The 27,616-nt window shown below is 49.1% G+C and overlaps 1 protein-coding gene across 1 annotated transcript; it reads right to left on the bottom strand.

Annotated features, from left to right (window-relative positions):
• Positions 1 to 4,385: 4,385 nt before the first annotated feature.
• LOC311157327 (pinopsin-like) lies at positions 4,386 to 25,978 on the bottom strand (the record flags this gene model as incomplete). The annotated part of the gene is made up of 7 exons (XM_084211964.1): positions 4,386 to 4,461; positions 4,542 to 4,720; positions 8,482 to 8,709; positions 21,355 to 21,683; positions 23,545 to 24,036; positions 25,540 to 25,617; positions 25,894 to 25,978. The coding sequence occupies 7 exons, from the start codon at positions 25,976 to 25,978 to the stop codon at positions 4,386 to 4,388; spliced, it is 1,467 nt and encodes a 488-aa protein (XP_084068090.1).
• Between the last annotated feature and the right edge of the window lie 1,638 nt (positions 25,979 to 27,616).

Raw genomic sequence — 27,616 nt, 5'->3', positions numbered from 1 at the left:
GGGTTCATTGGGTGTGAGCAGCAGACCTCGAATTATTTGATGAAAACACGTCTGTGGTGTGTGAGGCTGGCTGCTGTGGGACTGCACGCCTGAGAAATGTGTTCTGTTAGCAGCACCAAGTGCGACTTGGCAAATGTGCCGCCACTGGGGTGGAACAGGAGCCTCCTGTGAGCTTGTTCAGGTCTTTGGATTCATTTTCATCTTTGATTTTAGCTGTGGCTCAGAGTGCTGCAGGCATGCAGCTGGATCACTGTCCTGTGCCCATCAGCAAATCACTGGTGGCGCTGATGCCTTGGAGTGGCTGCCTGGAACAGAGGCCAGACAAGATTTAGAGAATAAAGTGGGTATTTATTGAAGGCCTTCAACAGCCACACCTTGGGCAGTCACAGCCTCCCAGAGGCTACACCCAAGCTGGACAATGGGCACCAGTTTTTCAGACAATTATAAATTTGGTAAATTCACATATCAGGGGTTAATTCTCCAATTACAGCTTCAGCTAATGAAGTCATTCACCCCCAGTTTGCTCCCCCACAATTCACTTTTGTTTATAATTTTGTTGCCTGAGGCTGTGGGGTGTCCTTGGGTTCCAGGCCCAGAGGGATTGTTTTGTCTGACCAAACTGTGAAGGCAGTGACTGACACTCTGTATGGAGTTTGGAGTGATGCACTGATGCAGCACAGGATTTCAAAAATAGAAAAGCTGAAATCCTGAGGCATCAGTGCCTCATGAAAACCCTTGTGGGCTGGGGTATCTCCAGCCCTGTGCAGGGGCTGCTCCCCACCCTGGGATGGTGCAGGGGCTCTCCCCCTTCAGAGGACTTTTGGCTGTGTGAGGATGTGGAAAGCTGACCTGAATTAACATTTAAAATAACCATTCAGTTTAAATTGGTTAAATCCTCCTGTGGGCTTGGATTTCAAATAGTGTCGCTTTACTATCAGGTGCTTCAGATTAATTATATCTGAAAGCAGAGAAAGGAGCACTGACTCAGAATCAAAGCAACTTAATGCAGATCAACCAGTGAACTTTAAATCCACTCCCCTAAGTTAACTCCAGAAGATTTCCCTGAGTCCCTGGGCAGGCAGGTCCAGGGCCCCAGTGCTCTCCAGAGTGGTTCTTCTCTCCCAAGCAGAAGCAGCTTTTAAGTGAAGGAATTTGATGGCCTAGAATTGCCTCACCATTCCCTTTTCCCTCCTTGGAAACAGCCTCTCTGTCTGCGGGAACTCAGCACATCGCTCTGGGTGTCCAGAGCTACCGAGAGAACCCTTGGAGGGCTCGGAGGTTCTGGAATGTTGCCAAAAGCGCCTGGTGGCTTGACTTTGATCCTTCTAGGGATGTGCCACCTGTGTATGAGGATATGAGAATCACTGGGGTTTAAATGGTGTAAAAACAGTATATTTGCAAGGCGAAACACAGGTTTTAAGGTTTTGGTATAAGGGGGTTATGGAGACAAGATGGAGGAGTCTGGGCCTGTCTCGTGGTTCTTCTTTCTTCTTCTTGTCATCCATTTTCTGTGTGATGTTGGCATTTGTGGATTGGTTCATGGTGAAGGTACACTTGCTAATAAGGGTGAAAGGTATTGGGGACAAAAGGTAAATAAGATTTACGTAGTTTTTGCTATAAAAAGACACGACTGCTCCATGGGCAGTCAGAGTGCCTTTGGCTGCCTTGCTGGTCAGATCCCGGCTGGGCAGAGAGAAAACTTTGTAGATAAGAAATAATAAACAACCTTGAAGACCAAAAATCAGAGAGTCCAGCCTCGTCCTTTGGAGCCCGATCTGAACAAACCCATCCTACGCATGTCTGGACAGACAGACAAACAGCCGAGCCAACATCTGTCTGCTGAGGAGCACTCACTGTAACATTACAATTAATGCCACCTCTGTAATGAAGAACTGCCTGCAAGACACTCTGCTCCACTTCTAACTGGATCATCTCATGGCAGGACTGGAAAAGCTCTCAGTCTCTGTTACCTCAGGGACAGATTTCCCTGGCAGTCCCAACACTGCTGCTGGACAGGGTTTTATGTTTAAATCCCAACTGATAACTTCCACTTCTTGCAAGGGAAGGAGCTCCCCTTGGCTGGGTGCTGCTCTCCAGCCTTCTGGCACAGTTGAACCAGTAACACATTCAAAAGTAAAACTGCATGCAAGCACATGTATGAGGATCTAGAGCTGGAGAATTGGATGCTGCCTCCTCTCTCCTGCTGAGAAAAGGTGCTCCAGACTGCTTGCTAACACCCTGTGATACTGCTGGTTACATAGCCACAGTGCCTTGTCTAAAAAAAAAATCCAGATGAATGTTCTAAAATGGTCATCTCTTTTAATGGCAGCAAACCTGCCTGCTGAAATGAAATTACAAGCTGCTCACAAACCTCGGAAAGCAGAGAGCTGGACACTCATGGAAGCAAATGAGAGCTGGAGCTCCTTTTCAAGTCAAGGTGTAAATTGAATTCTGGGGATTGTGGTGTTGTTTTGCTTGTGCTGCTGTGTGTGTACAGCCTTTTCTGAGTGTTTTTTGTATCACTGGTGTCTCCTGGATGGTGTTATCCACCAATTTGGCCAGAGGAGCTGCTGGGCAGCTGAGCTCAGGGGCAGCTGCTGTCCCTTGGGTGCCAAAGGTGGGAATGGTGTGAGGGCTGTGCTGCTGAGCTGCTCAGGAGATGAGGCTGGAGAGGTACCACAGGAGAATATTTTTATTTACAGCTACAACATCCTGCATGTTTCCAAGCAGGGCAGTCACAAGCTGCTCTCAGGTGGTGTTTGCAGCAGGTTGCAGGGTTAATGGAACAGAAACCAACAATTTGTGTTGAAAACACACATTTGTATCACAAACCATGAATTATTTAAAGCCTCCAAAACACCTACCAACACCAGATTTGTATGCTCTAAGAACAAATCCTTGCATGTACAAAACCCACCAGTCACAGAGCTGCAATCCTATTATTAATGTAGAAATTCATACTGGAATTTAACAATATCAAGGGAAAAGATGAACTGAAAAATTCCTGGCATGCTTTCTAATCTGAAAATAACAAACTACTCTTTAAAAATATGTGCTTGGGAATAAATAATTGATTAGTATTGCTTAGCAGTAAGTGCATCTATTGCTTAGATTTCATCCACTTATATCACCTCAGTAAAAACCTCAATTCATGGCTTCTGCATTTTAAAACATTTGGTCTTATTTAGGTTATTAGAACAATTGTGGTTTAGGGATTAAAAAAAAATAAATAGGTTGTGAAATAATGTTGTGACTACAAGGAAGCTGTTGTTAATACTGCAAAGAAAAAAATAAACCCACATCCCTGGAAGACAAAAACAGCTTTGATCATCTGAAAAATCAAAAATATCCTTTTGGAACAGGTACCCTGGTAATGATATGCACAATGTTCACTCCCCCAGCCTCCTGTGCTGGCTAATTATGGTAATTACAGCACTGTGGTACAAGTTTTTGACAGCTGTATTGGCAGGGCTGTGGATTTGCTTCTGTGTGAACTCCTCTGAGAGAAGGCATTCCTGTGTAGTTTGGGAATGGAAGAGTGACTCTCCACAGAATGGTGCCATTTCATGTTTTCCTTCCAATCTGGGATGAAAAATTATCAAAATATTGAGATTCTGCTCAGAGTTGATGAGGAAGGAGGTTGTTCCCTCTTTGTTTGTTTGTTTGTTGTTTATAATTCTTCCTCCAGCTGCACTTCTGGGGATTTCCAATGCTTTTCTGTTTGTAGGAGGCACCACTGTCCCTCCCTCCCTCCCTCCCCAAAGATGCCCAGGAGGAGGATCCTGAAGAGGGATCCTGGGGGTCACAGGGACAGTTCTGAGTGAAAGCAGAATTGGTTCAGCAGAATTATTTTAGCAGAATTATTTAAGCAGAATTATTTAAGCAGAATTGTTCCAGCAGAATTGTTTCAGCAGAATTGTTTGTTTCAGCAGAATTATTTGTTTCAGCAGAATTATTTCAGCAGAATTGTTCCAGCAGAATTGTTCCAGCAGAATTATTCAAGCAGAATTGTTCCCCAGCTCTGTCCCTCTGCTGCCCAGGGCTGCCCTGCAGCTCTCAGCCTCCCTGGCTGGCCCTTGGTGCCCTCAGAGCCCCCTGCCCAAGGGCTGGGATCACTCTGCTCTGTCCCTAATGCCACCAAGTGGGAATCCAGGGATTCCCAGAGACAGGGGCTTTGCCCAGCTGAGTGCTGTGTGTTCTGAGCTGCTTCTTCACCCAGTGCTGGAGGAAGTTTTATCTTTTGGTGCACTAACTTTGTAAGCTGACAATTAAAAAGAAAAGTGCCTAAAATACACATTTTCCTAAGCTTCAGCTGCAACTTCTGAAGTTTGAAACATAACCAATACATGCACTTTAAATTTTAAATTTTAAATTTTAGTAGAGCTTTACCCTGTAACTGCATAGTTCATCATGAGCTGTTCAGGTTTGTACTGAAAAGCAACATGAGACTTTTTGGAGGAGCTGAATCCAAGCCAGGCAGAGAGGGACCATCTGCAGGCTGACCATTCCCTCCTGCAGAGCCTTCTGCCCCCTCTCCTCACATGCAGCTCATTTCTTGGAGCCCTCCTGCAGCCCCAGGCTCTGGATCTCTCCTTTGGGCTTGGCTGGGCTTTGGCAGAAGCTCTTCAGAACCTGGGGTTTGGTGCTGCTTTTTCAGCCTGGGCAAGGAGCTCTGGGGGGATTTGTTGCACCTCAGGAGCTCCACAAAGCACCTGTGAAACTGGCACACAGAGAGAACAGCGAGTCAGCAGGAGTTTCATGCAGCTCAGGTTTTATATAATAGGCTTTATCTCATGATTAATTAATAAAGTTCCTGGGATAGCTCTGGAACAACATGGGTGTGATAATATTTGGTACTGGAGGTTGAAATGCTTTGTCAAATAAAACATGTCTGTGGAATGCAGGGAACCCCTGACTGGCATCTGACTCCATGATCCAGAGTGCTGAACAATTGCTTTATTAAGCTATACTGCATTACATTAATACGTTATCATAACTATACTAAAGAGATACTACACTATACAAAAGATACTAAAGAAAAACCCAGGACACAGCTTTGACCCAGCTGGCCAAGGAAACAAAACAATCCTCAGCAGAATCCAGCTGTCAAATCCCTCCAGGTGAACAATCTCCATCACACATTCCACACGTGCAAGAACAACAGGAGCAGAGAATAGAGACAAGAATTGTTTTCTCCTCTTCTCTCTGTGCTTCTCCAGGAAAAATCCTGGGAGAGAGAATTCCAGGTGACAGGCCTCCAACAGCTCTCCTGTGTCTTATTGATCACAAATATGCAGAGAACAGAAGGGGCTGAAGCCTCTCCAGCCTGCAGGATCTGTCCCCTGCTGTGGCTCAGGGGTTCTGGGAGCACTCAGGGTGTGCATGCATCCATTGCTCAGAGTGTGGGATGGATTGAATTGATTGAACCACCAATGGAACTGATGCTGGCTGCTTTGGTTTGGGTTTGACCAGGGAAGAGATGAAAACTTGGTTTGAGCTCTCGGGAGGGTTGGTTCAATATCCATAACTGGAGGGATTTCTTCAGTTGTGTGGCAGAACAAGAGGGAATGTGCAAAGCATGAGGAAGGAACACAAGGAAACTGCCTGTAGCTGAAAAAACAGGTGTTTTAGGTGGTGTGGATTGTGTGCATGGCCTCCCTAAGGCTGCAGGGTCAAAGGCTGGTAAGTGATCTCTGCACTCAGGAGTCCAAAACAACATTACTGGTAATTCTTTGTACAACACAGCTGCTAGCAATGAGCTCTGACTCTTGTTATCAACAGCCAAGAGAAAAATCATGCTGGATTTTCATCATCAGCCTTGCTTGCTGGGGAAAGTGGCTTTTTAAAATTTTTACTCAAATTTTTGCATCAGCTGAGGTTCCTTTTTTTCAGGGAGAAACTGCATTTTCTCAGGATTAAAAACTTACTTTGTGATAGTCATAAATTTTTCATCAGCCTCTCACCACTGAGCATGGAAATATTAAGCAGTCTCAAAACTCATGGGCAGTTCTGTCTATTCTCTAGTTTTTGCTTTGCCCCTTCCCTCATGGTGAAGCTCTCCTGGCTCTTCCCAGGTACCTTTCTGCAGCTGCCCAGGCCCCAGGGAATTCCTGTTACCCTGGAGAGTCTCCTCAATCTGTTTAACCTTCACCTGGTCCTTGCCTGGATGCATTTCCTGCATGTCAATGTTATTTTATCTGGCCTGCTCTCAGATTTTATCCAGCCTGATTAGAGATTTCTGAGCATTTACCAGAGCAGGGGGGGAGCCTGGATACCGAATTGTTTTAGGAACAGCCCAGAATTAGAGGGCAGTGTCAGCTGTGTGAGCTGTCAGGGCATCTCCCACAGATTCCCACAGCCTCAGGGGTGCTGTTGGTGTTGAATGTGGTTTTTTGGGTGACCAACACCTCCTGCTTCCCTGTGCCTGGCACTCCTGTGTGGCTGCAGCATCCTGAGTGCAGGGAAACCCAGACTATTGACTTCTCATTCTGCACTGAGGAGAACCCTGGGCACTGACTGCTGCTAAAACACCAACTGAGCAATGCCAGCCAAGTGGAATTGAAGCAAAACCCCAAACCAAAACCTCCACAAACAAAATGTGGGGAGCACTGGGAGTAAAGGTTTATGGTGAACTTCAGGAGTCTGGCGTGGACAAACCCAGTTTAATTTGTGTCTAGCTGCTGTTTGTGTCAGCAAGCTATTTAGTAAAAAGATTAATTTAGAATTGCCTGTAGAAAACTCCTGTCTGTGTTGTTTTGGAGTGCCATGCACAGGTTCAGGTGAGCCTGGGGGCTCTGAGCTCCTCTCTGGGTGTGAGCAGGGCTGGGGTGCCTGGAGGGAGGCAGAGGTACCTGTGTGTGTTGGGATTTCCCTGGCAGGGGATGGCAGCAGCTCCCCCACATTGCAGGAGGCTCCATCAGAGAGTTCAGGCAAAGGCTGAATTAGAGAGGAGAAGGGAGAGAAGGGCTCCTATCCCAGGGAAGATGTCAGGGAATTCTGCAGAGAAGGGACTGCACCCCCTGGGCTGTTTGTGGCACTGAGTGGAGCTGGGGGATGCTGAGGAGATGATGGATGGTGTCATGGAAACTTTCACTCCCTGGCAATTTCTCATGTCCCACCAAAAACACCCACAGCTAATTTAAGCCAGACTTAAATCAATCTTTTACCATCATCATTTGTTTCCAAGAGAGAGTGAGCAATTTACTATCTAACAGCTTCCAGAAATCATTTCAAGTGGACAACTTGCTGGACCCAGAGAAACAAAAGATGCACCTGCTGTGATCCCAGCAATGCAAGGATCAGTGGAATGTGCCTGAGCACAGGGGCTGGTGGAGCTGGCTGAGGGACTGGAGGAGCTCTGATGCTCTCTGTTTTCCTCTGTGGATCTCTGCTCATCTCCACTTTTACTGTCAGCCCCTGTGCCAGGGCTCACATCCTCACAAAACTCACATATCTGAGTCACCCCAGACGATTCCTGGTGCTTCCACTCTTGTCAGAACATGGATTTCTTCTCTTTTTGCTGAATTGGGCAATGGAAAGGAAGGACTTATCCTTTGCTATTTGCACATGTGGGGAGCAGTTTGTCCAACTGCCAAAAGTGCAGATTTGTTGACTAGATTTGCTCCTTGGAGCCCTTTTTCAGAGCTTCCCTCTCATGGATCTGGGTGATGTCACTGATGCTCTCTTTATCTCCCGTGGCTATTAATTATTGTGGTGTTGGATGAGGTGAGAGATGAGAATTGGCTCCAAGTTCTCAGAAGGCTGATTTATAATAATATAATATTATATAATATTATATTGTATTGTGTTGTATTATATAATATTATATTGTATTGTGTTGTATTATATAATATTATATTGTATTGTGTTATATTATATTATATTATATTATATTATATTATATTATATTATATTATATTATATTATATTATATTATATTATATTATATTATATTATATTATATTATATTATATTATATTATATTATATTATATTATATTATATTATATTATATTATATTATATTATATTATATTATATTATATTATATTATATTATATTATATTATATTATATTATATTATATTATATTATATTATATTATATATTAATTCTAAAACTATGCTAAAGAAAGAGAAAGGAGAAATGATAATAAAAAACCTGTGACAGACCAGAGTCCCAACACAGCTGGACTGGGATTGGTCATTAATTAAAAACAATTCACATGGCATCAATCAAAGATGCTCCTGTTGGTAAGCAACCTCCAGCCCACATTCCAAGCGGATAATTGTTGTTTACATTTCTTTGCTGAGGCTTCTCAGGAGAAAAATCCTGGTGAAGGGGTTTTTCAGCAAATATGACAGTGCCAATCTGCCCTGGCTATTTTGTCACTCCTTGCACAGGTGGAATCCAAAGGAAGGAAGGAAGGAAGGAAGGAAGGAAGGAAGGAAGGAAGGAAGGAAGGAAGGAAGGCATTTCACTGACCTGTTTGTTCAGGAACACGTAGATGATGGGGTTGTAGACAGTGCTGCTCTTGGCAAGGAGGGCTGGCACGATGCTGGCTGCAGGGCTGACGAGCCCAGGCTGCCCAAAGGTGGCCAGGAGTGCCACAGCTGCGTAGGGCAGCCAGCAGAGGAGGAAGCACAGCACCATCACCATCACCATCAGCAGGACGCGCTGCTCCCGGCCCCGGCCCCGCGGCAGGCTGCTCACCTGGGCACAGAGCACGGGGGGTCAGCCCTGCTGGGGGACCTGGGGGTGACACACACAGGACAGCCCTGCTGGGGGACCTGGGGTGTCACACACAGGACAGCCCTGCTGGGGGACCTGGGGTGTCACACACAGGACAGCCCTGCTGGGGGACCTGGGGTGTCACACACAGGACAGCCCTGCTGGGGACCTGGGGTGTCACACACAGGACAGCCCTGCTGGGGACCTGGGGTGACACACACAGGACAGCCCTGCTCGGGGACCTTCCTCGGGCTGAACTGCAGCATCAGCTTTGGGATGTGGTTGAGACAGTGGGCAGAGGGCAAAGCTCCCCTGCAGCCAGCAGCAGCCAAGGATGGCTTTGTTCCAGAGCATCCTGAAACCTGTCTAGGCTAAAGCTCACAGACAGTTGTTCTAGCTAATTACTGAAAGCACACAGACACCTGCTTCACACAATGCTGGCTTGTCTGCTTTCTATTAACAATGCACAATACTCCATTATTAAGTTTAAACCTTCTACCATCTTGCTAAGCATATTTTCCTTCAGTCTTAAGGTCTATCTCAGCTAAGCCTAAGACTCCAGCTATTGTTTCATGTCCTTGCTTGCTGTACTATTGTAACTTTCTCTGCCTCCAGACTTTGCAGCTGATTTTTAGTTTCTCTGCTCTTTCTGTTTCGGAGATCTGCTTTCCCAGCTTTCTGCAAATCTTCTTTCTTTTACTGTTTCCCACCCCTGGGAGCTCCTGGGGTGGCTGCACTAAGGGCAGGGCTGGGGTGGTGAGTGCTGAGTGTGTCCCTGACAGCTGGGGCTGTGATGCCTTTTGGGGACTACCTAAAACCAGAGGCCAGACAAAGTTAAGGAAATAAAATCAGTTCTATTTATTGAAGGGCCTTCAGGTACATTTAGGGCAGACGAAGCCTCCCAGGGGCTGCACCCAAACAGGTCACAGGTTTGCACACTTTTATAAGTTTGGGCCATCTGCACATTGGGGGTTCATCTGACAATTCCAGCTTGAGGTAATGAAGCCATGTACCCCCAGTTTGCTCCTCCTCACACCCAGCTGGGAGTAAAGCCCACTGCATTAAACACTGCTGGCATGCTTTGCTGTTGTCTGTGTGCTTGGAACACCAGACCTTTCAGGGCTGCTGTGCCATGCCTGCACTCAGAAGTGCTGCAGTAAGCACAAGGAACTAATTATTACAAGCAGTTTTATGGGGAACCCCTCAGGATGTATTTGAGTGTTGGAAGTCACCTTGAGACTAATTAAAAAGCCTAACCAAAACTGTTCAAAAAATAGAACATATCTGTAATTGCCTGCTGAGGGAACTCAAATACCAAGTACTTTATAAATATCTTGTTAATGTGCAAATGAAATCTTTTATGACACTTGTCTGTGATTTAAAAGGAAAAAAAAAGTGGTATTAGCTGCTAGGCAAATAAAGTTGTTAATCAAAATATTTCCATTAGCAAGAAGTGAATATTTCACTCAGAGCCACCCACAGGCATCAGTAGCTCAGATTTATTCACAACCATCTCAGACAAAAGCTCACATTTATCTTCTTCCATTGTATCTCTGGAGCTGATAAGAATTTTGCACTGCACATTCCCTGGGTGTGGATTTTTTGAGAGTCTGCCCCACCTTGGTATAAAACTTCACCCAGGCTGTGTGATGAGGTCCAGACAGCTGGGCTGGGGTGGGAGCAGGGCTGGAGCCCAGAGAGGGGCTGAGTTTGCATCATGAGTGCCTGGTTTGTGAGGCTCCTGAGGAGAGGCACTGGGAGGCATCAGCACCAGCTGCCAGGGCTCTGCATCCCCCCAAACCCCAGCTCTGCATCCCCCCAAACCCAGCTCTGCATCCCCTCAAACCCCAGCTCTGCATCCCCCCAATCCCAGCTCTGCATCCCCACAATCCCAGCTCTGCATCCCCACAATCCCAGCTCTGCATCCCCCCAAACCCCAGCTCTGCATCCCCCCAAACCCCAGCTCTGCATCCCCCCAAACCCCAGCTCTGCATCCCCACACAATCCCAGCTCTGCATCCCCACACAATCCCAGCTCTGCATCCCCACAATCCCAGCTCTGCATCCCCACAAACCCCAGCTCTGCATCCCCACAAACCCCAGCTCTGCATCCCCACACAAACCCCAGCTCTGCAGCCCCACACAAACCCCAATTCTGCATCCCCACAAACCCAGCTCTGCATCCCCCCAATCCCAGCTCTGCATCCCCAAAAACCCAGCTCTGCATCCCCCCAATCCCAGCTCTGCATCCCCCCAATCCCAGCTCTGCACCCCCCCAAACCCCAGCTCTGCATCCCCCCAATCCCAGCTCTGCATCCCCACAATCCCAGCTCTGCATCCCCACACAGACCCCAGCTCTGCATCCCCCCAATCACAGTTCTGCATCCCCCCAATCCCAGCTCTGCATCCCCACAATCCCAGCTCTGCATCCCCCCAATCCCAGCTCTGCATCCCCACAAACTCCAGCTCTGCATCCCCACAATCCCAGCTCTGCATCCCCACAATCCCAGCTCTGCATCCCCACAAACCCCCGCTCTGCATCCCCACAAATCCCAGCTCCTCTGTGCCTTCCTGAGGCTCTCCTGTCCCCCCCATGTCAGGAAACACCTGGGGAGGTGGTGGGTGAGGGTTTGCCTGTGGAGCACCTCAAGGAAAACCAAAATCTCCCTTTGGTTCTGTTGATTTCCATCAATTCCAGAAAATGAACCCCAACCACCTCTTCCTTCAGATAAGGCCAGAGAGGACAAATGTTTTACTGGTGCCTTCTAGCTGGAAGCCAGGCAGCTGTGAGGCTGGGATGGCAGGAGGGCTCTGGAGGGAATTCCCTGTAATTACCCTGAGCAGGGCTGGGGTCCCAGGGAGCTGGGCAGTGTCTGCACATCTGCAACCCTGCTGCAGGGGGAGGAACAGCTGCTCTGGGGCACTGCTCCAGCTCAGAGCCCACGGGGGACCTCTGCTGCTGCTGCTGCTGCTGCTGCTGCTGCCTGTTCCAGCTGGGCAGGGCTCCCTGCTCAGCCAACTCCACCAGCCATCACCTTCTTGATGTTTGAAGGGTTTTATCCTTTCCTAAATAAAAGAGAAAAGCTTGCAGGCTTCAGACTGCTGATGCCAGGGAATGGCTTCATGGGTAAGCAAGGAAAGGTTTCCACTTCCTTGCCAGCAGCAGGACATTATTATTTTCATCCTATGAGGTCAGAAATTGGGCAAAATACCCCAGTGGCCAGGGTCCCAGCTGTGGTTTCTCTGGGTCTGCACTGAAGGCACTCCAGACAGTATTTCATGGTGGGACTCAGGTGTTTATTATTCCTTATCAGTAAAACAGTCTCACTGCTGGGAGTTCTGCAGTTTTTCATCAGAAGGCACAAAATGCCCAACAATCTCTTGTTCCAAGGGCTCCTAAGACTAAACTGTCCAGTTAAGAACTGACACCTGGATTATTTCCCTTTTAACCCAATAACTGATCCCACAGAGCCACAGTGCAGACTTTTCTGCCCAGTTACAAAATGCCACCCAAACCCAGGGAGAAGGAGGAAGAAGAAGCATGAAGAAGGAACCCAGGACAACACCCTGTGCCCTCCATCCTGCTTCCATCCACAACATCCTAAAAACCCCAAACCCTCAATTTCTCCCCCAGTGACACACCCACACTGCTCTCTAGAATCTATTGCACACTTCTGTGGGTTCCAGTCTATCTTGGAGTCTGGGAAGCTTTCTCCATGAGTGAGGGTCAGAGTCAGTGCTGCCCTGGGGGTCAGGGCACCCAGAGCAGACAGGGGAATATTCCCAGTGCCCTGGATTTGCACAAGAAATTTTGAATATCCTCCCACTTCTGTAACTCTCCTTGAAGCATTTTTTGCTTTTGACTACAAGGCTCCCCTGGTCAGCCAAGCAAACCTGAGATGTTCATATCTGGCACACATGCAGAAAACTTCTGCACAACAAAATCAAACCCATCAACCTCGAGATGTTGCTGCACCCCATCAGCAGATGGAGACTTGGCTGTACCCTGTAGCTGTGGGCTGTGCCTGGCAGCAGATCACCCTCTGGAGGTGGGCAAGGCAAAGAGCTCTGTAAAAGTGATGCTGCTGAATGGTGCTGTGAGCTTTTAGTTCCATTTTGTCTTTATTATTATCGTCACTGCATTAATTAAAGGGATGGGGCTAGTTTGGGGCTGTGATTTATTGCTCAGATAAACATCAGTCTCAGAGGCTGTGAGGTTTTAGAGGAGCAAGCAGTCCCCCATAGCTCAAAGCAGTCACAAGTTCTTCATTACAAGGCAATACAGAACTTTCTAATCCAATGGACAGTTGCCACAGGAAGTCTGAACCTCTCAAGTACCTCAGCCAATGGACAAAGAGAGAGGGAAATGTGGCTGGAAATTGGGATAAAAAGGAGGCTGTGTCCTCCAAAAGTTTGAGAGACCCCAGGGGAATCCCCCATGGCCTCTCCCTTTATTGGAATAAAGCCAGAAAGGGCTCCTCTGTCTCTTTTTTGGACATAAACCTCTGGTCTTTGTGGATTCATTTTCTTAGCAGTATCACTCAGGCTTGACAAATCCACATAAATTACTGATTTTCCTAGCCACACATTTCCTTTCCCCCTGCCTTTTTCCTGTGCTGTTTTACCTTTGTCTCTGCACAGTTTGGGTTGCCCTGAGCTTCTCTTTGCTTTTGGAAGGCTGTGCAGAGCTCCACCTCACTTGGCTGTGCTGTGAAAGGGAACCAGATGACAAATGTGTCCCTGCAGGGCTGATCAAATTCCACCATCCCATGGGGAGATGCTGTGCCCAGGGCAGGAGCCAAGCATTCCTACCTGGATACAATCTGCCCTGGAACAGCACAGCAGCCTTTGCCCCCTGCATTCCCAGAGGAGCAGCTTTCTCCTGCCCTGCATTCCCAGAGGGAGAGCAGGCCCATCTCCAGCAGCCCTGGAGCTGCAGAGGAAAACTCCCCCCTTGTGCAGGATCCTGCTGCAGCAGAGCCACAGCTGGCACTGCAGGAGGGCTGAGCCCCCCTGGGATGGGGCTGTGCCCCCACCCTGACACACAGGGGACAGGGCAGGGTCTCACTCTGGCAGTGTAATTTTGTATCACTGCATTTTTATTTTTATATTTTCTTTTAATTTTTTTCCCAATAAAGAACTGATATTCCTACTCACATATCTTTGCCTGAGATCCCTTAATTTCAAATTTATGACAATCCAGAGGGAGGGGGGCAGTGGGGCTCAGCCTGCAGGGCAGGGCTGCTCTGCTGTCCCTGCCAGGCTCTGCCTCCCCCACTGCTCTGACACTTCCAAGGTTTGGAATCACCTGAGGGAAAACACTGGCACTACAGGAGAAAAAAAAAAAAATCACAGCTGCCTTGTTTTCAACCAGAAAAATCCTCAGTGTGCTCACAGGTGGGTGAGTGCTGCTGGACAGATCAGGCTGTGGCACAGCCAGCAGAGGTTTTTTCCCCTGCAGCTCTCTGGACAGGCAGAGCCCCTCTTTGGGAAAATCCTCCAGGGAATCCCAGTATCCCAGAGGAGGGAAGAATTGCCTGTTGTTCCAGAGCAGCACCTGGGCTCTGGCCCTCCTTGCACCTGTGTTTTTTGTATCCACATGATGCCTTGGGATTTTAGCTTTTATATTTTCCATGTATTTGTAACCCTGCAGTTCTTTAGTGCATAACTCTAAACTCCACACACAGTGTGAGCTGCTGCTTTCACATTTTGGGCAGACACAACAATTCCTCTCCAGGCCTGGGAACCAAGGACACCTCACTGCCTCAGGCCCCAAGAAATGTAAAATAAAAGTGAGTTGGGGGGGGCAAACTTAGGGTTAATGATTTCATTACCTGAACGTCTAATTGGAAGATGAACCCCCAATATGCAAATGGACCAAACTTATCAAAGTGTGCAAACCTGTGAGCCATGGTCCAGTTTTGGGTGTAGCCCCTGGGGGGCTTCATCTGCCCAAAATGTATCTGAAGGCCTTTGAACAAATAGAACTGATTTTTATTGCCTTAATTCTGTCTGGCCTCTGCTTTTAGGGAGTCCCCACAAGGCATCACAGGTAGGGATCAGATCCTCCACTGCCCCCAGAAGGAAGAGCCCGTCCTGCAGCTCTGGGCAGAGACAACCACGAGCATCCTGAATGGGCAGAGCTCCTGCTGCTGTCCAAGAGGGGAAATACAGGAACATCCCCACCACATTTTCCCTGGGGCTGAACTCAGCTGCAGCCAGGAAAGCCAATTCCTTGCTTTTCCTGAGCGTGGGTGGATTGACCCGAGGTGATTTCCCTCTTCCCTGCCTGGTCTCTGCAGCTCTCTGGGCTCTGCTGTCTCAAGACTGATTTTCTCTTCCCTGGTGGCTGAGATGTTCCAGCTGTCATATTCCTGCCTTTGGGAATGTGTCTGCCCAGTTCAGCCTCAGGTTGCTGTTCAGGCTGTCCAGAGGGATGCTGGAGGAGCAGAGGGATCACCCTTTCCCCGTCCTGCCAGCAAGGGAACTGCTGGAACACAGAGCTGCTCTCCCCCAGTTTCTCCTGGACCAAGCTGTTTCCTGCACTGGAAGCTGCTGCACTTGCTAATTGACAGAAGGAAATGGACGTGGAACACATCAAAGGCCTCCTTGCTGCACTTTTTTGTCTTTTCCATAACACTGGAGGGACCAGGTGGAATCCATGGCTTTTCCTGCCCTGCCTGTGACTGCTGCAGGGCAGATTTAGCCTGATGTGACTCAAGGCAGGAGGCTGTGCAAAAAAGCAGAATATTGAGCCTTGCACTGATCTGCTTGGCTGAGTAATTTGAAGGCAGGCCCTCAGATTCATTTGTCTGTGAATTAAAGGGAAAAATCCCCCCACAGTGTAACACAGTGCCCCAAAGCTGGGATCGATTGAGTTTGCACTGTGACAAGTCATGTGAGAGGACTTGTCAATGGCTCTGGCTAACGACTGCCTAACCCCTGTGCTCACAGAATGATTTCTCTGCTTCCAGCAAGCGGTTTTAGGGTTGCACATGCTGCTCCAAAAGCAGGGAGCAGAATGGTTTACCTCCATGGTTGTGTGCTGCAGGGCTCATGGGTTGTGCCTGTGTGCTGCTGTCAACGTGTTCCCAACTGCAGTCTGGGATGCTGACCCTGACCAGGGGGTTTGTCCTGACAGGTCCTGGGACACACAGACAGATGATGGACTTTGGACCTGCTTAGCATAAGGGATTTGATAACAGGAGGCCTTGGCAAGAGCAAACAGAAGTTTGAGGATTTAATCAAGATTGCAAGAAGATTCAATCAGACAGGTTTACTGGAAAAAGAAAATTACATCAGACTTCTGCAAGCAAGAGATGTTTAAAATGCATAAATTTGTTAGTGGGATTTTTAACCCAATCATTGTAGCAAAACATTACTAGCCTCCCTAAAATAGTATATAAGCAGTTGTACTTCACAATAAATTCAGATTTTTTGACCATCCCACTGAGTCCCTGTCTCTCTCTTTTCACTGCCAATAAACAGGTCCTTACTGGGCATCTGTGCACACCACTGCTGGGGTGGGCAAAGTGTTGAAACACAGCAAGGGCCAGGGTGTGCAAACCCAGGGCACTGGGAATATTCCTCTGTCTGCTCTGGGTGCCCTGACCCCCAGGGCAGCACTGACTCTGACCCTCACTCATGGAGAAAGTTTCCCAGACTCCAAGACAGACTGGAACCCACAGAAGTGTGCAATAGATTATAGAGAGCAGTGTGGGTGTGTCACTGGGGGAGAAATTGAGGGTTTGGGGTTTTTAGGATGCTGTGGATGGAAGCAGGATGGAGGGCACAGGGTGTTGTCCTGGGTTCCTTCTTCATGCTGCTTCTTCCTCCTTCTCCATGGGTTTGGGTGGCATTTTGTAACTGGGCAGAAAAGTCTGCACTGGGGACTCTGTGGGGTCAGTTATTGGGGTAAAAGGGAAATAATCCAGGTGTCAGCTCTTAGTTGGACAGTTTAGTCTTAGGAGCCCTTGTACCAAGAGATTGTTGGGCATTTTGTGCCTTCTGATGAAAAGCTGCAGAACTGCCAGCAGTGAGACTGTTTTACTGATAAGGAATAATAAACACCTGAGTCCCACCATGAAATACAGTCTGGAGTGCCTTCAGTGCAGACCCAGAGAAACCACAGCTGGGACCCCACAGCTGGGACCCCACAGCTGGGACCCCCACAGCTGGGACCCCACAGCTGGGACCCCCACAGCTGGGACCCCACAGCTGGGAAAGCCTTTCACCCTTCAGGACATCCCTAAGCTCGGGGTGAGCCCAGTGCTGGTACCAAGTCCTGCTCCTAGCAGAAATTCTAAGCTGCATTTTTTGGCAGCCCCTTGATGGTTTGCATTTCCAGAGCTGGCTTTGGGGGTCCATGTGCACTGTTTCTGCTGGCTGGGTTGTTTTCAGAATTCAGATTCATTGTTGGCAGTGTGCTGTAATCATCCCAGCTCCTGTGCTGCTCATTTTCAACTGCTCAGAGCAAACCCTTCCCTCTGGCCATTCCCTGCCGGCCTCAAACAAGGCATGGGAGGAAAAGCAGACCTGCTCTTAGTGGTGAAAGTTCTCTTCAAATTTGAGGAACTGTGACCTTGAAGCAATACAGTGGGAATGGGAGCCTGGACTGAACTCCCAGAGTTTAAGCATCCCTTCAAATCTCCCGTGGTGACAATCAGGTCAGAAATCAGAGCATGAAAACACAAATGTCAAGCGAAAGGATACAATTTTTTATGCTTGGCTGAAACCAAACCTGATCTCCCAGCACAGTTTTACTCCTGTAAGTGGTGCAGATAATCTCACTTACAGGCAGATATCCATGGCAGGAGCTGAAGGCACTATTAAAGGCTTACACAGTGCTGCCTATAATTTAGGACCCACTAAAAGCACAGACATCTGTTGTTCAGGTCCTTAAATATTAAGCTGGCTTGTGAAGCTTATTTTTGTTCATTTTTTTTCCTCTCTCTCTCTCACACACACCAGGGATTTTGCTGTTTCTGCACCTTGCTGCCCTGGGGGATCCTGGGCAGCAGCACAAGCAGTGGGAGCAGCCTGGGTCAGGAGCAGGCATGGCACTGGGCATGGGAGGCAGCAGGGAGAATCTGGCTCTGCCCCTGCCCCTCTCCTCCCTCCTGGCTTCCCAAAGGAGCCCAGGTGCATCCACAGCACCACCCAGTTCTGACTTTCCCTCTGTGTGGAAGATCCCCCTTCCAGAAAGGATCATTTCCCTCCAGACTGAACGATTTTCAGATTATTTTCCCTTGTGTTCCAGATTGCAAGGCAAGATGTATTCTATTGCCATCTGTGTGGCAGTTGTCTGGTGTCAAGTGGGCAAGGCTCCTTATCTCTCTTCCTGAGTGACCATAATCAACAGGGAACATCTGCTGATAAGGGGCTATTGAATGTCACCCCATGACTGATAAGAACTATAACATCCCATTGTGAGATGCTCCGCCCAGAGGGAGGAGCCAAGCATTCCTACCCAGATATAATCTGGAGATTCTGACACACCAGCACAGCTCTTCTCCACTGGACTCCCCAGAGGAACAGCAGCTGCTTCTCCTTCCACGGATCTGTGGAGGAAGAATTCACCCCTTTCCTACAGGACCCCCTGCTCCAACAGAACCACCCCTGACACTCCAGGAGGGCTGCAGCCCCTTTTCCAACTGGACTGCTGCCAACACCCTGACCCACAGGGTGTCAGGTTGAGTTCTGACTCTGTCAGTGTTGTTCTGGTGTATTGCATTGTTTTATTTTATCATTTTATTTTTTTCTTTCCCTATTAAAGAACTGTTATTTCCTGCTCCCATATTTTTTGCCTGAGAGCCCCTTATTTAAAATTCACAGCAATTGGGAGGGGTGGGGAGGGTTTGCATTCTCCATTTCAGGGGAGGCTCCTGTCTCTTTTAGCAGGCACCTGTCTTTCCAAACCAAGACATCAGGGCAGGAGAGCTCCCTCCTCCATGGGAGATTCTCTGTTGTACAGGGTCAGGACACTCATGTCTCTGTTTTCAATAAATTGGGAAAAAAATTCTACCCTTCTATCTCAACCATTTAAGTATGTGCATGTGGCTTTTCTGTTGCCTCTGGAGAGGGCAGGGGCAGCAGAGCCTGTCCCAGCTCTGGGGATCCCTCTGACACATCAGGCAGCACAACCCTCACAGCAAAGCAGCTTTGCTTGCAGTTTCTTGCCCTGGGAGGAACTTTGGAGAGGGAGAGCCTCTCTTGCAGGCAGGACCTGCTGCAGCCCCAGCTGCCGGGAGCACCTTGCAACAAGCAGCACCTCTAAAACAGGATATTTAGCTTTAAAAGATGGAAAAACACCAAAGTCCTGTGAAATCCAGCCCTTGCCTGTGCTCAGGAGACTGGTCCATGGTGGTGCAGGAGAAGCAGCTGCTCCCAGCACAGGGTGGCCAGAGGGGACTGAGCTGGCTTTTGTGGGGAATGAAGGATTTGTAACAAGACAGTGGGCTGGGGGTGCATGAGGATGCATTTAAACATCTCCACTGATTCAATTTGCTTCTGCCCAAAGTCCCTGAGCAATAACAAGCTTAAATTAAAGTTTACATCTGCAAATGTGGCTGACAGAGTGATCTTTAGCTAATTCCCTCTTATCTTTCAGGTGCTCACTGCACGAGGTGAGCCAAGCCAGCTCTGGGAACACAGATGGAGCTGGAGCCAGCCTGGGGTGGCTGCCAGGGTGCAAGGACCCAGTGTGGAGGTGTTTAGGGGGTGAATGATCCCTTTGTGCTGGGAGAGCACCCTGCCTGTCCCCAGCCTGCTCCCCAAGGGGGGCTGCCACGCTCTCCAGCCTCTCTGTGCCACCAGCAGCCAGTGCTGCTCCATCACTCCTGGCTCAAGGCGGATTTCTTCACACAGGAGGAAAAAACCTCTGCACTGGCACTTCCAGCTGCCTGACAGTGCTGCCCTGATGGTGTTTGGTACCACATATTCCACTGGGGCAGCAATATTTAGAGCTATTATTCCTTATCTTGGCAAAAAAAAGCTCATGGGCTGTCAGAACCCTGGTGACTGAGAATTTCAGACTTTCTGTGCTGCCAGGCAGGAGAACACTGCATTTGACCTGAGGCCATGGAGAAGGCATCCAAAATTGATTGATAACACTGGGATTGTGAGTGTGGAGTTTGAATAGAAGTGTGTAATATCACAGGGTGGAAAACTTAGAGTTTAAGGGTTTAGAATACAGTAATATATATAAAGCAAGATGGAGATTTTAGGGCAGAGGCTGCTCCTTCTTTACTACTTCTTCACCTTCTTCTTTACTTCTTCTTCACCTTCTTTTCCATGGGTATGGGTGGTTTTTTGTAATTGGATAAAAAAGTCCACATTGCGGCTCAAGGGTGGTTGGTTAATGGGTTAAAAGCCAAAATAATTTGGGTGTCATTTCTTAATTAGACAGTTTATCCTTAAAAGGCCTTATAGAAAGAGAGATGGGGCTCCATTTTTAGTTCTTTAGAGTGAAGTGCTGCAGAACTCAGGGTTTGTGAGACTGTGACATAGATCAGAAATGATAAACATCTGAGTTCAAATAAGAAATTCCATCTCACACATTTAATCCTGACCCTGGCAGGAAAGAAGTTAAGATTCAGCGATGGTCATTTATGGACTGGCTTTGCCAGGACTGCCTCATGCCATGGGTCTGTTTTACAGTTTGGATTTGTTAAGTTCCATCTTCCTGCTTTGCCTGATCCCACCAGCAGCTTGGTTATACATGACTATTTTCTTGCAGCCTTTTTTGCAGGGTTCACTTTCCTGCTTTCAGAAGAGAAGCACTGATCTTCAGAAATCCCTGCTCCCACACTCTCCACTGACCATGCAGCTGCTGGACCTGCTGATAATGCTCACCTCTCTCCACAGCATTCCTGCAGATTTAAATCCTAGGACCAATCTCATCAAGGTAGGTAAATCTTTCCTAGTTTTAATTAGGAGTAATTTGAAGTATCTAGAGTGCTCTGGCAAATTTCCCTCATCTGTGATGCTGTCATAGGGGCTCTGATGCCTTAGGATTTCAGCTTTTGTATTTTTCAGATTCTGTGCTGCATCAGCACATCACTCCAAACTCCATACAGAGTGTCAGTCACTGCCTTCACATTTTGGTCAGAAAAAAAAAATCCCTCTGGGCCTGGGACCCAAGGGCACCCTACAGCCTCAGGCAACAAAAAGTACAAACAAAAGTGAATCAGAGGGGAGCAAACTGGGGGTGAATGACTTCATTAGCTGAAGCTGTAATTGGAGAATTAACCCCTGATATGTAAATGGAACTTATAATTGTCTGAAAAACTGGCACCTGTTTTTATCCATCCTGGGTGTAGCCTCTGGGAGGCTGTGACTGCCCAAGGTGTGGCTGTTGAAGGCCTTCCATAAATACCCCCTTTATTCTCTGAGTCAGAGTCTAGCCTCTGTTCTAGGTAGCCCCTCCAGGCCTCCCCTCCAGCTGTGCACACCTGAGTTTGACTTTCAAAGCCCTGGTGGGCTGGAGCCTGTCACCAGGACAGCCACAGGAGAGGCATTGCCAGGGCTGGCAGCACATCTGGCAGCAGAGGAGTTCTAAAGGTGGAAAATGGGGATCATGGGCCTGGTTTGGGGTGACACTCAAAAGGCAGCTGAGGAATCAACTTACCTGTCTGACAGCACAGAGCAGCTTCCCATAGGAATAGACAATGATGGCAAAAGGGATTACGAGGCAAAAGATGAAAAGACAGATGATGTAGGAGGTGTTGTTGGCATCCCTGGAATGCCAGTTCACAGAGCAGGTTATCCCTGCTCCTTCTGGCCCATAGCTGCTCCAGCCAAGCAGTGGGGGGACAGTCCAGAGCAGGGAGTATGTCCAGGACAGGATGATGGCTGTCCATGCTTTCCTGTAGTTGGTGGTGTCAGGCTCTGCTGTCCTCGTCATGGTGCAGCAACGCTCGTACGAGAGCACGGCCAGGGAGATGAGAGAGATGATACCTGTGTCAAACCAGACCCTTGTATCAGCAAAAAATCAATGAGTGAAGGCTTTGCTCTGCCTCCCAAAAAGATGTTTCGAGCTATGGATGACACTGCTGGCACTGGCTTTGGAAACAAGGAGTGGCACTGGAGGTGTCCCCCTAAGGGTGAGAGGGGCTGAGAGCCCAGCCCCACTCACCAGGAGCTGGGGCTGGTTAAACACATCCAGCCAAAGCAGGCAGTTCTAAATGCTCATCAAGTATTAAGCACACCTGTCTGAATGGATAAATGTGTGTGTGAGCTGCAGCAAAATCCTGCCTTCTCCACCAGATTTGGTTCTTGCTGCACCTGTAAAATTCAAGATTAATATCTAGACTTGCCCAAAGTGTGGAGCTGATCTGGTGCTCCTCTGCCAGCTCTGAAGTGCAGCCTTCTGAGCCCTTCTTGGGGAAGTGCAGCCCTGCAGGGTTTCATGAGGATTTCATGCAGTGCATAATGAAGAGCTGTAGATTAAACCCACGTCCTGAAGCCCCTGTGCCAGCAAGTGCCCCGCTCAGGCAGCTGGTGAGCCTTTGCAGAGACAGTGATGGGTCTCCTGCAGCTGGGGTACTGCCAGCAGACACCAAGGGGGCAACAAAACCACCAGCAGCAAACCAAAGGCTTCTTTAGCATGCAGAAATACTGGAGAGGAGGTCATTTCAAAAGCTGATCTAAGAGTTTGCAATTTCCCCCCAGGCACACTTCCCGGGCTGCATTGTGGAAGCCATGCTGGCAACTTCAAGGGGATGTTGCTGGATGCTGACACACTCCTGCTAAACTTTCCTTGCCAAGTAAAGGTTTTACATGCACAAATTTGGCTTTTTACCCTGTGTAACTTCATGAGGGAAAGAGATGGCAGCAAACAGCTGCTGCAAATATCTCTTTATAGAGTGTGCACAAGCAGTGTCAGTGTCTCCTAAGTGGCTGTGGGTAGCCTGGATGCCAGGCTAAGCTGTGTTCCTGGAGTGGTTCAGGTCTGTTCTGATGGGCAGAGGGATGCTCTGCTGGTAAAGCCTCTGCTCCATGGGAATGCTGGCTGGGGGAGAGCCCCATCGATGTGTGCCGGTGTCGGCATAACCTAAACGAGGCTGATTCCATTCCCGTTTTCATCCTTTAAAGTTTGTAGAGCTCTTCCTCAGCCGCTGGAAACATGTTGAGGAGCCTGAATGAGGACTCGCACCTAACGCTGCCTGGGCTTTTTCCAGCAAAACAACCACCAAAGCTGGGAAAGCTTCCCCCCAGCCCTGTGCTCCTGGCGTGCCCGGTGTCCCCTCCCCAGGCGCAGCCCGAGCTCCACCACGCTCCCCGGACACGAACGCACCGCACCTGCGGCTGCCCCCGCTGCGGGCTGGCTCTGCCCTCCCCTGTCCCCCTGGAGCTGCCGAGGCTGTCCCGTTCTCTCCCCGGAGCTCCCGAGACTATCCCATTCTCTCCCCGGAGCTGCCGAGGCTATCGCATCCCCTCCCCAGAAATGCGAGGCTGTCCCATCCCCTCCCCCGCGCTGCCAGGGCTGTCCCGTCCCCGGAGCTGCCAGGGCTGTCCCATCCCCTCCCCCGGGGCTGTCCCGTCCCGTCCCCGGAGCTGCTGGGGCTATCCCATCCCATCCCATCCCATCCCATCCCATCCCATCCCATCCCATCCCATCCCATCCCATCCCATCCCATCCCATCCCATCCCATCCCATCCCATCCCATCCCATCCCATCCCATCCCATCCCATCCCATCCCATCCCATCCCATCCCATCCCATCCCCTCTCCGGAGCTGCCGGCGCTGTCCCGTCCCCTCCCCGGGGCTGTCCCGTCCCTCCCGGCGGTGCAGCCCCCCAGCCCCGTCCCCACTCACCGCAGAGGGCTGTGGCGAAGCCGTGCCAGGCGCAGGCGGCCCCGGGAGCGGCGGCGTTCCCCGCGGCCAGCCCGAGCGGGGTGCCCAGCGCGCAGCCCAGCAGGTCGCTGAGCGCGATGTTGAGCAGCAGCAGGTTGATGGGGGAGCGCAGCGCCGGGAAGCGCCAGAAGAGCAGCAGCACCAGCAGGTTGCTGCAGAAGCCCAGGCTGCCCAGGGCGCCCAGGCACACGGCGGCCGCCAGCCGCCCCGCGGGGCCCAGGCACCGCTCGGCGCCGTCCCGGCCATCCCCGCAGGCGGCGCCGCCCGCCCGCATCCCCGCGCCGGAGCCCGCTGCCCCCGGTGCGTCCCGCTCGGGCCGGGCTGCCGGAGCTCGCTGTGCAGCCGGGGCGCGGCGGCAAAGCCGAGCGGAGCGGGAAATCCGGGCCAGAGCCAGCGAGGGCTGTGCGCAGGCACCGCCTGGGCTGTCTGTGAGTGTCAGCTCGGCACGCAGCGCTTCCCGAGTGTGAAAAATGCGTATTTTATGATTGGCTTTTCGCAAATATTAAAATGAATATTATATGTGTTGTGTTAGAAAGTTATGCTGTATTAATTCTCTTAAGTAGGGTGCTAAATATAGTTTTGGGTTACAACAAAATATTAAAATAGAAACTATGCTATGTAGGATACTTTTTTTAAAGAAAGGACTTGCAGCGAGCTGGCAGCCACCGGAGACACCTAAATCTTTCAGAGAAAAAGAATTTATTGCCCCATCAGAAGTAATGAACTTCTTCCCGCCTCGAAGGCTCTGTCAGGATTAGGAGGAAGAAAGTGGCATGACCAGACCGAATCCTGTGTTTGAATGGAATTGATGCATCATGTTTGAGGTGTATGAATATGCAACAGGCTGTTGTTTTTAAGGGTTAATCCTTTGTTAACAGGGGTCCTTTTTCAGGCTTGTGCTGCCCAGAAAAGGTACCCAGACATCTGTAACTCTTTGTTTCTATTGTCTCATATTGTCTTAATCCAAATTGTCCAAATTATTATTACTCGAACTGTATTACTATTTCTGTAACCATTTTATTACTATTAAACTTTAAAATTTTTAAAAAGAAGTGATTGGCGTTTTTCACACAGAGTAAAGCTGAGAACAGCACGGGCTGATCCAGACTTTCATAGAGCACTGGAAAGGTGAAGCTTGAGCTGCCAACCAGCTACAGAGCAAAGTATTTATCAGGTGAAGTTCCTTAAAATTGAAGTTCTGGCCATATCCCACCCTCCAGTAAGGAGAGCACTCTCAGACATTTTAATGTATTGATGTGCTGACCCAAGAGGGAAAAAAAAAACACCCCCACTGTTCTACTCACAAGGGAATTTTTCTTTGTGTTTGCAAATAAAAAGTGAATTTGTCCAATTTCCTGCAGCTTGGTTGCTGTGAGCAATTAGTACTGAAAAGGAGAGTGTGAAGCCTGGTATCCCTCCTCTTTTTGTAATGACCATCAAGGGTTTTTTTTTTTAAACAAAACCCCTGCACTTTGGGAAAGCTGGCTACTTCTTGCCTTCCCTCTGGGCTGCTAAGGGGATGGACAGGGTCCAGCATGATGCTGTTATTTATCAGCATTTCTGAAGGCTAGGAATGTAACTGGGCAGGGTAGCTCAAGAGGTCAGTCCCCTGAAACTCTGCACTTTAGATGAAAAATAAGGATGGAAAAACAGACCCTTCACCAACTTTGTTGCCCTCCTCTGGACATGCCCTTCAAGAGTGAAGGGCCCAGAACCAGGCACAGGATTTGAGGTGCATCCATCCAGGTAGTTTTTAATGCAGTGAAGAATTTGCCTGTCCAAGGTGTGGGCCGCCAGTTTTCCCAGGAGGATGCTGTGGGGTGTTTCAAACCCTGAAAATGTGTCAAAAAGTCGTTTTGATAATGCAAAATTGGTTTGATCACCTGGAAAATTGTATCATTTACAATTTGTTGTGGCAAAAGGACTTGCCAACTCATTTGGGGGAAAAGGTGCTACGGTGCAGCATGTCTGTCTCCTCGATCATCTGGGAATCTGGCTGGAATTGCACAGCTGCTGGTGAAACTGCTTTCTCCTCTGAAAAAAAAAAACAAAAAACAAAAAAAAAAACCAAAAAAAAAAAAAAAAGGGGTAGGAATTACCTAACCCCAGATGTGGAATCCGAAGCGATTTAGTTACGTTTCCCTCGATTTTAGCAACGGCCACAAGATGGCACAGGGCTGCTCCGAGTAGGATGGGACTTGGATCCCTGGGGAAAAGGAGCAATGGCTTGGCTGGGCGCTGGAAATGAGCCGCGGGCACACGATGGCCTCAAGCCAGGTGTGCGACAGCCGGACCGAGGGTGACCCGCACCGGCGTGGCCTTGGCACTGCCAGAGCAGCTCGGTGCCGCGGCTCCGGGAGAAGGCGATTTCCAGGTAAATAAACACCTCGTGCATGGGCTCTGCTTTGGCCTCGCTCCCGCCGGGCTGGGTGAATTCCCTGCTGGCATGGGTGAATTCCCTGCCGGGATGGGTGAATTCCCTGCCGGGCTGGGTGAATTCCCTGCCGGGATGGGTGAATTCCCTGATGGGATGGGTGAATTCCCCGCCGGGATAGGTGAATTCCCTGCCGGGATAGGTGAATTCCCTGCCGGGATGGGTGAATTCCCTGATGGGATGGGTGAATTCCCTGCCGGGCTGGGTGAATTCCCTGCTGGCATGGGTGAATTCCCTGCCGGGATGGGTGAATTCCCCGCCGGGATAGGTGAATTCCCTGCCGGGCTGGGTGAATTCCCTACCGGGCTGGGTGAATTCCCTGCCGGGATGGGTGAATTCCCTGTCGAGCTGGGTGAATTCCCTGCTCAGCTGGGTCAATTCCCTGCCGAGCTGGGTGAATTCCCTGCCGGGCTGGGTCAATTCCCTGCCGAGTTCGGTGAATTCCCTGCCGGGATGGGAGAATTCCCTGCTGGCATGGGTGAATTCCCTGCGCTCCTCTTGCTGCTCTCAGAAATCAGTGTAATTCTTGTTTCAAGTTTTAGGGTTGTGTCTCAGAGATGTACTGGCCCTGAGCTGCAGGCTTGGGTCTCCCAGCCTGGATCACGCTGCTGACACAGGGATTCAGATCTCTCTGCTGTTCTCGTGGTGTTAATTAGTGCAGACCTGTGGTCTGTGCTCCTCTCCAGCCTTTCAGCTTCCCCAGAAGATGGGGTGTGGTGGAGCAGGTGAGCACAGCACTGGGATCCTTGTTGAGCCAGGAGACCTGAGGGGTAACATGGTCCTCCATGCCAGGGGAGAGGTTTGTGTGTCTCAGAGAACCTGGAAACTAAATATAATTGTCATCAAACTGTAAAAAATATTTTAATTTAGCACTGGGGGCAAATAACACCAAAAGGGCAAAGAAAAAACAAAATAAATGTATTGCTCAGGATGTTGAAGTCAGTAATGTCTGTGTGAAAGACAGCCTGGTACAGAAACGGGGCATTCCCTGTGTGAGAATCTCCAGAGCAATAAGGGAAGGGCTTTGGCTTGTTGGAGCTGTCACTGGCCTCTTCCCTCTCCCTGTGGCCCAGGCAGGTGGGTGCATGGCAGGTAAAGATCCTGGAGCAGAGCTCAAAGGCTACAGGAATGTTATGAAGAAGAGCCTCTGCTCACAGCAGAGAAGAAAAACAAGAAAAACAAACAAACAAACAAAACCCAGGAGAAAATAAGATTTAACCCTTTGAGACAGCAACATTTCTGAACAGATATGTCAGTGACCAATTTCCTAGGATACATTTCTCACAGCAGGAGCTGTGCACACAAGCACTACTTGCCCTATGCTGAATCACAAAAGTGGCTGTCAAAACTTGCCCTATGCTGAATCACAAAAGTGGCTGTCAAAGAAGAAGGCAGATAATAAGCTCTGGAAACAAGGAAAAAGCTTAATGACTTTTTCTCATCTCTCTTTTCAAGGCTCCTGGGATGTGCTAAAAGCCAGAGAGGTCCCTGTGCTCTGCACGTTAACAGAAATTCCCATCATTTTCTTTTCTTTTTCTTTTTTTTTTTTTTCAGAACTGAGCAAGAGCAAATACAGGGGGACTCTCTCAGCCATCAGAA

This window comes from Fringilla coelebs (assembly GCF_963513975.1).
Source record: "Fringilla coelebs genome assembly, chromosome: 10".
NCBI classification, from domain to species: domain Eukaryota; kingdom Metazoa; phylum Chordata; class Aves; order Passeriformes; family Fringillidae; genus Fringilla; species Fringilla coelebs.
This window is presented reverse-complemented; position numbering and strand designations above follow the sequence as displayed.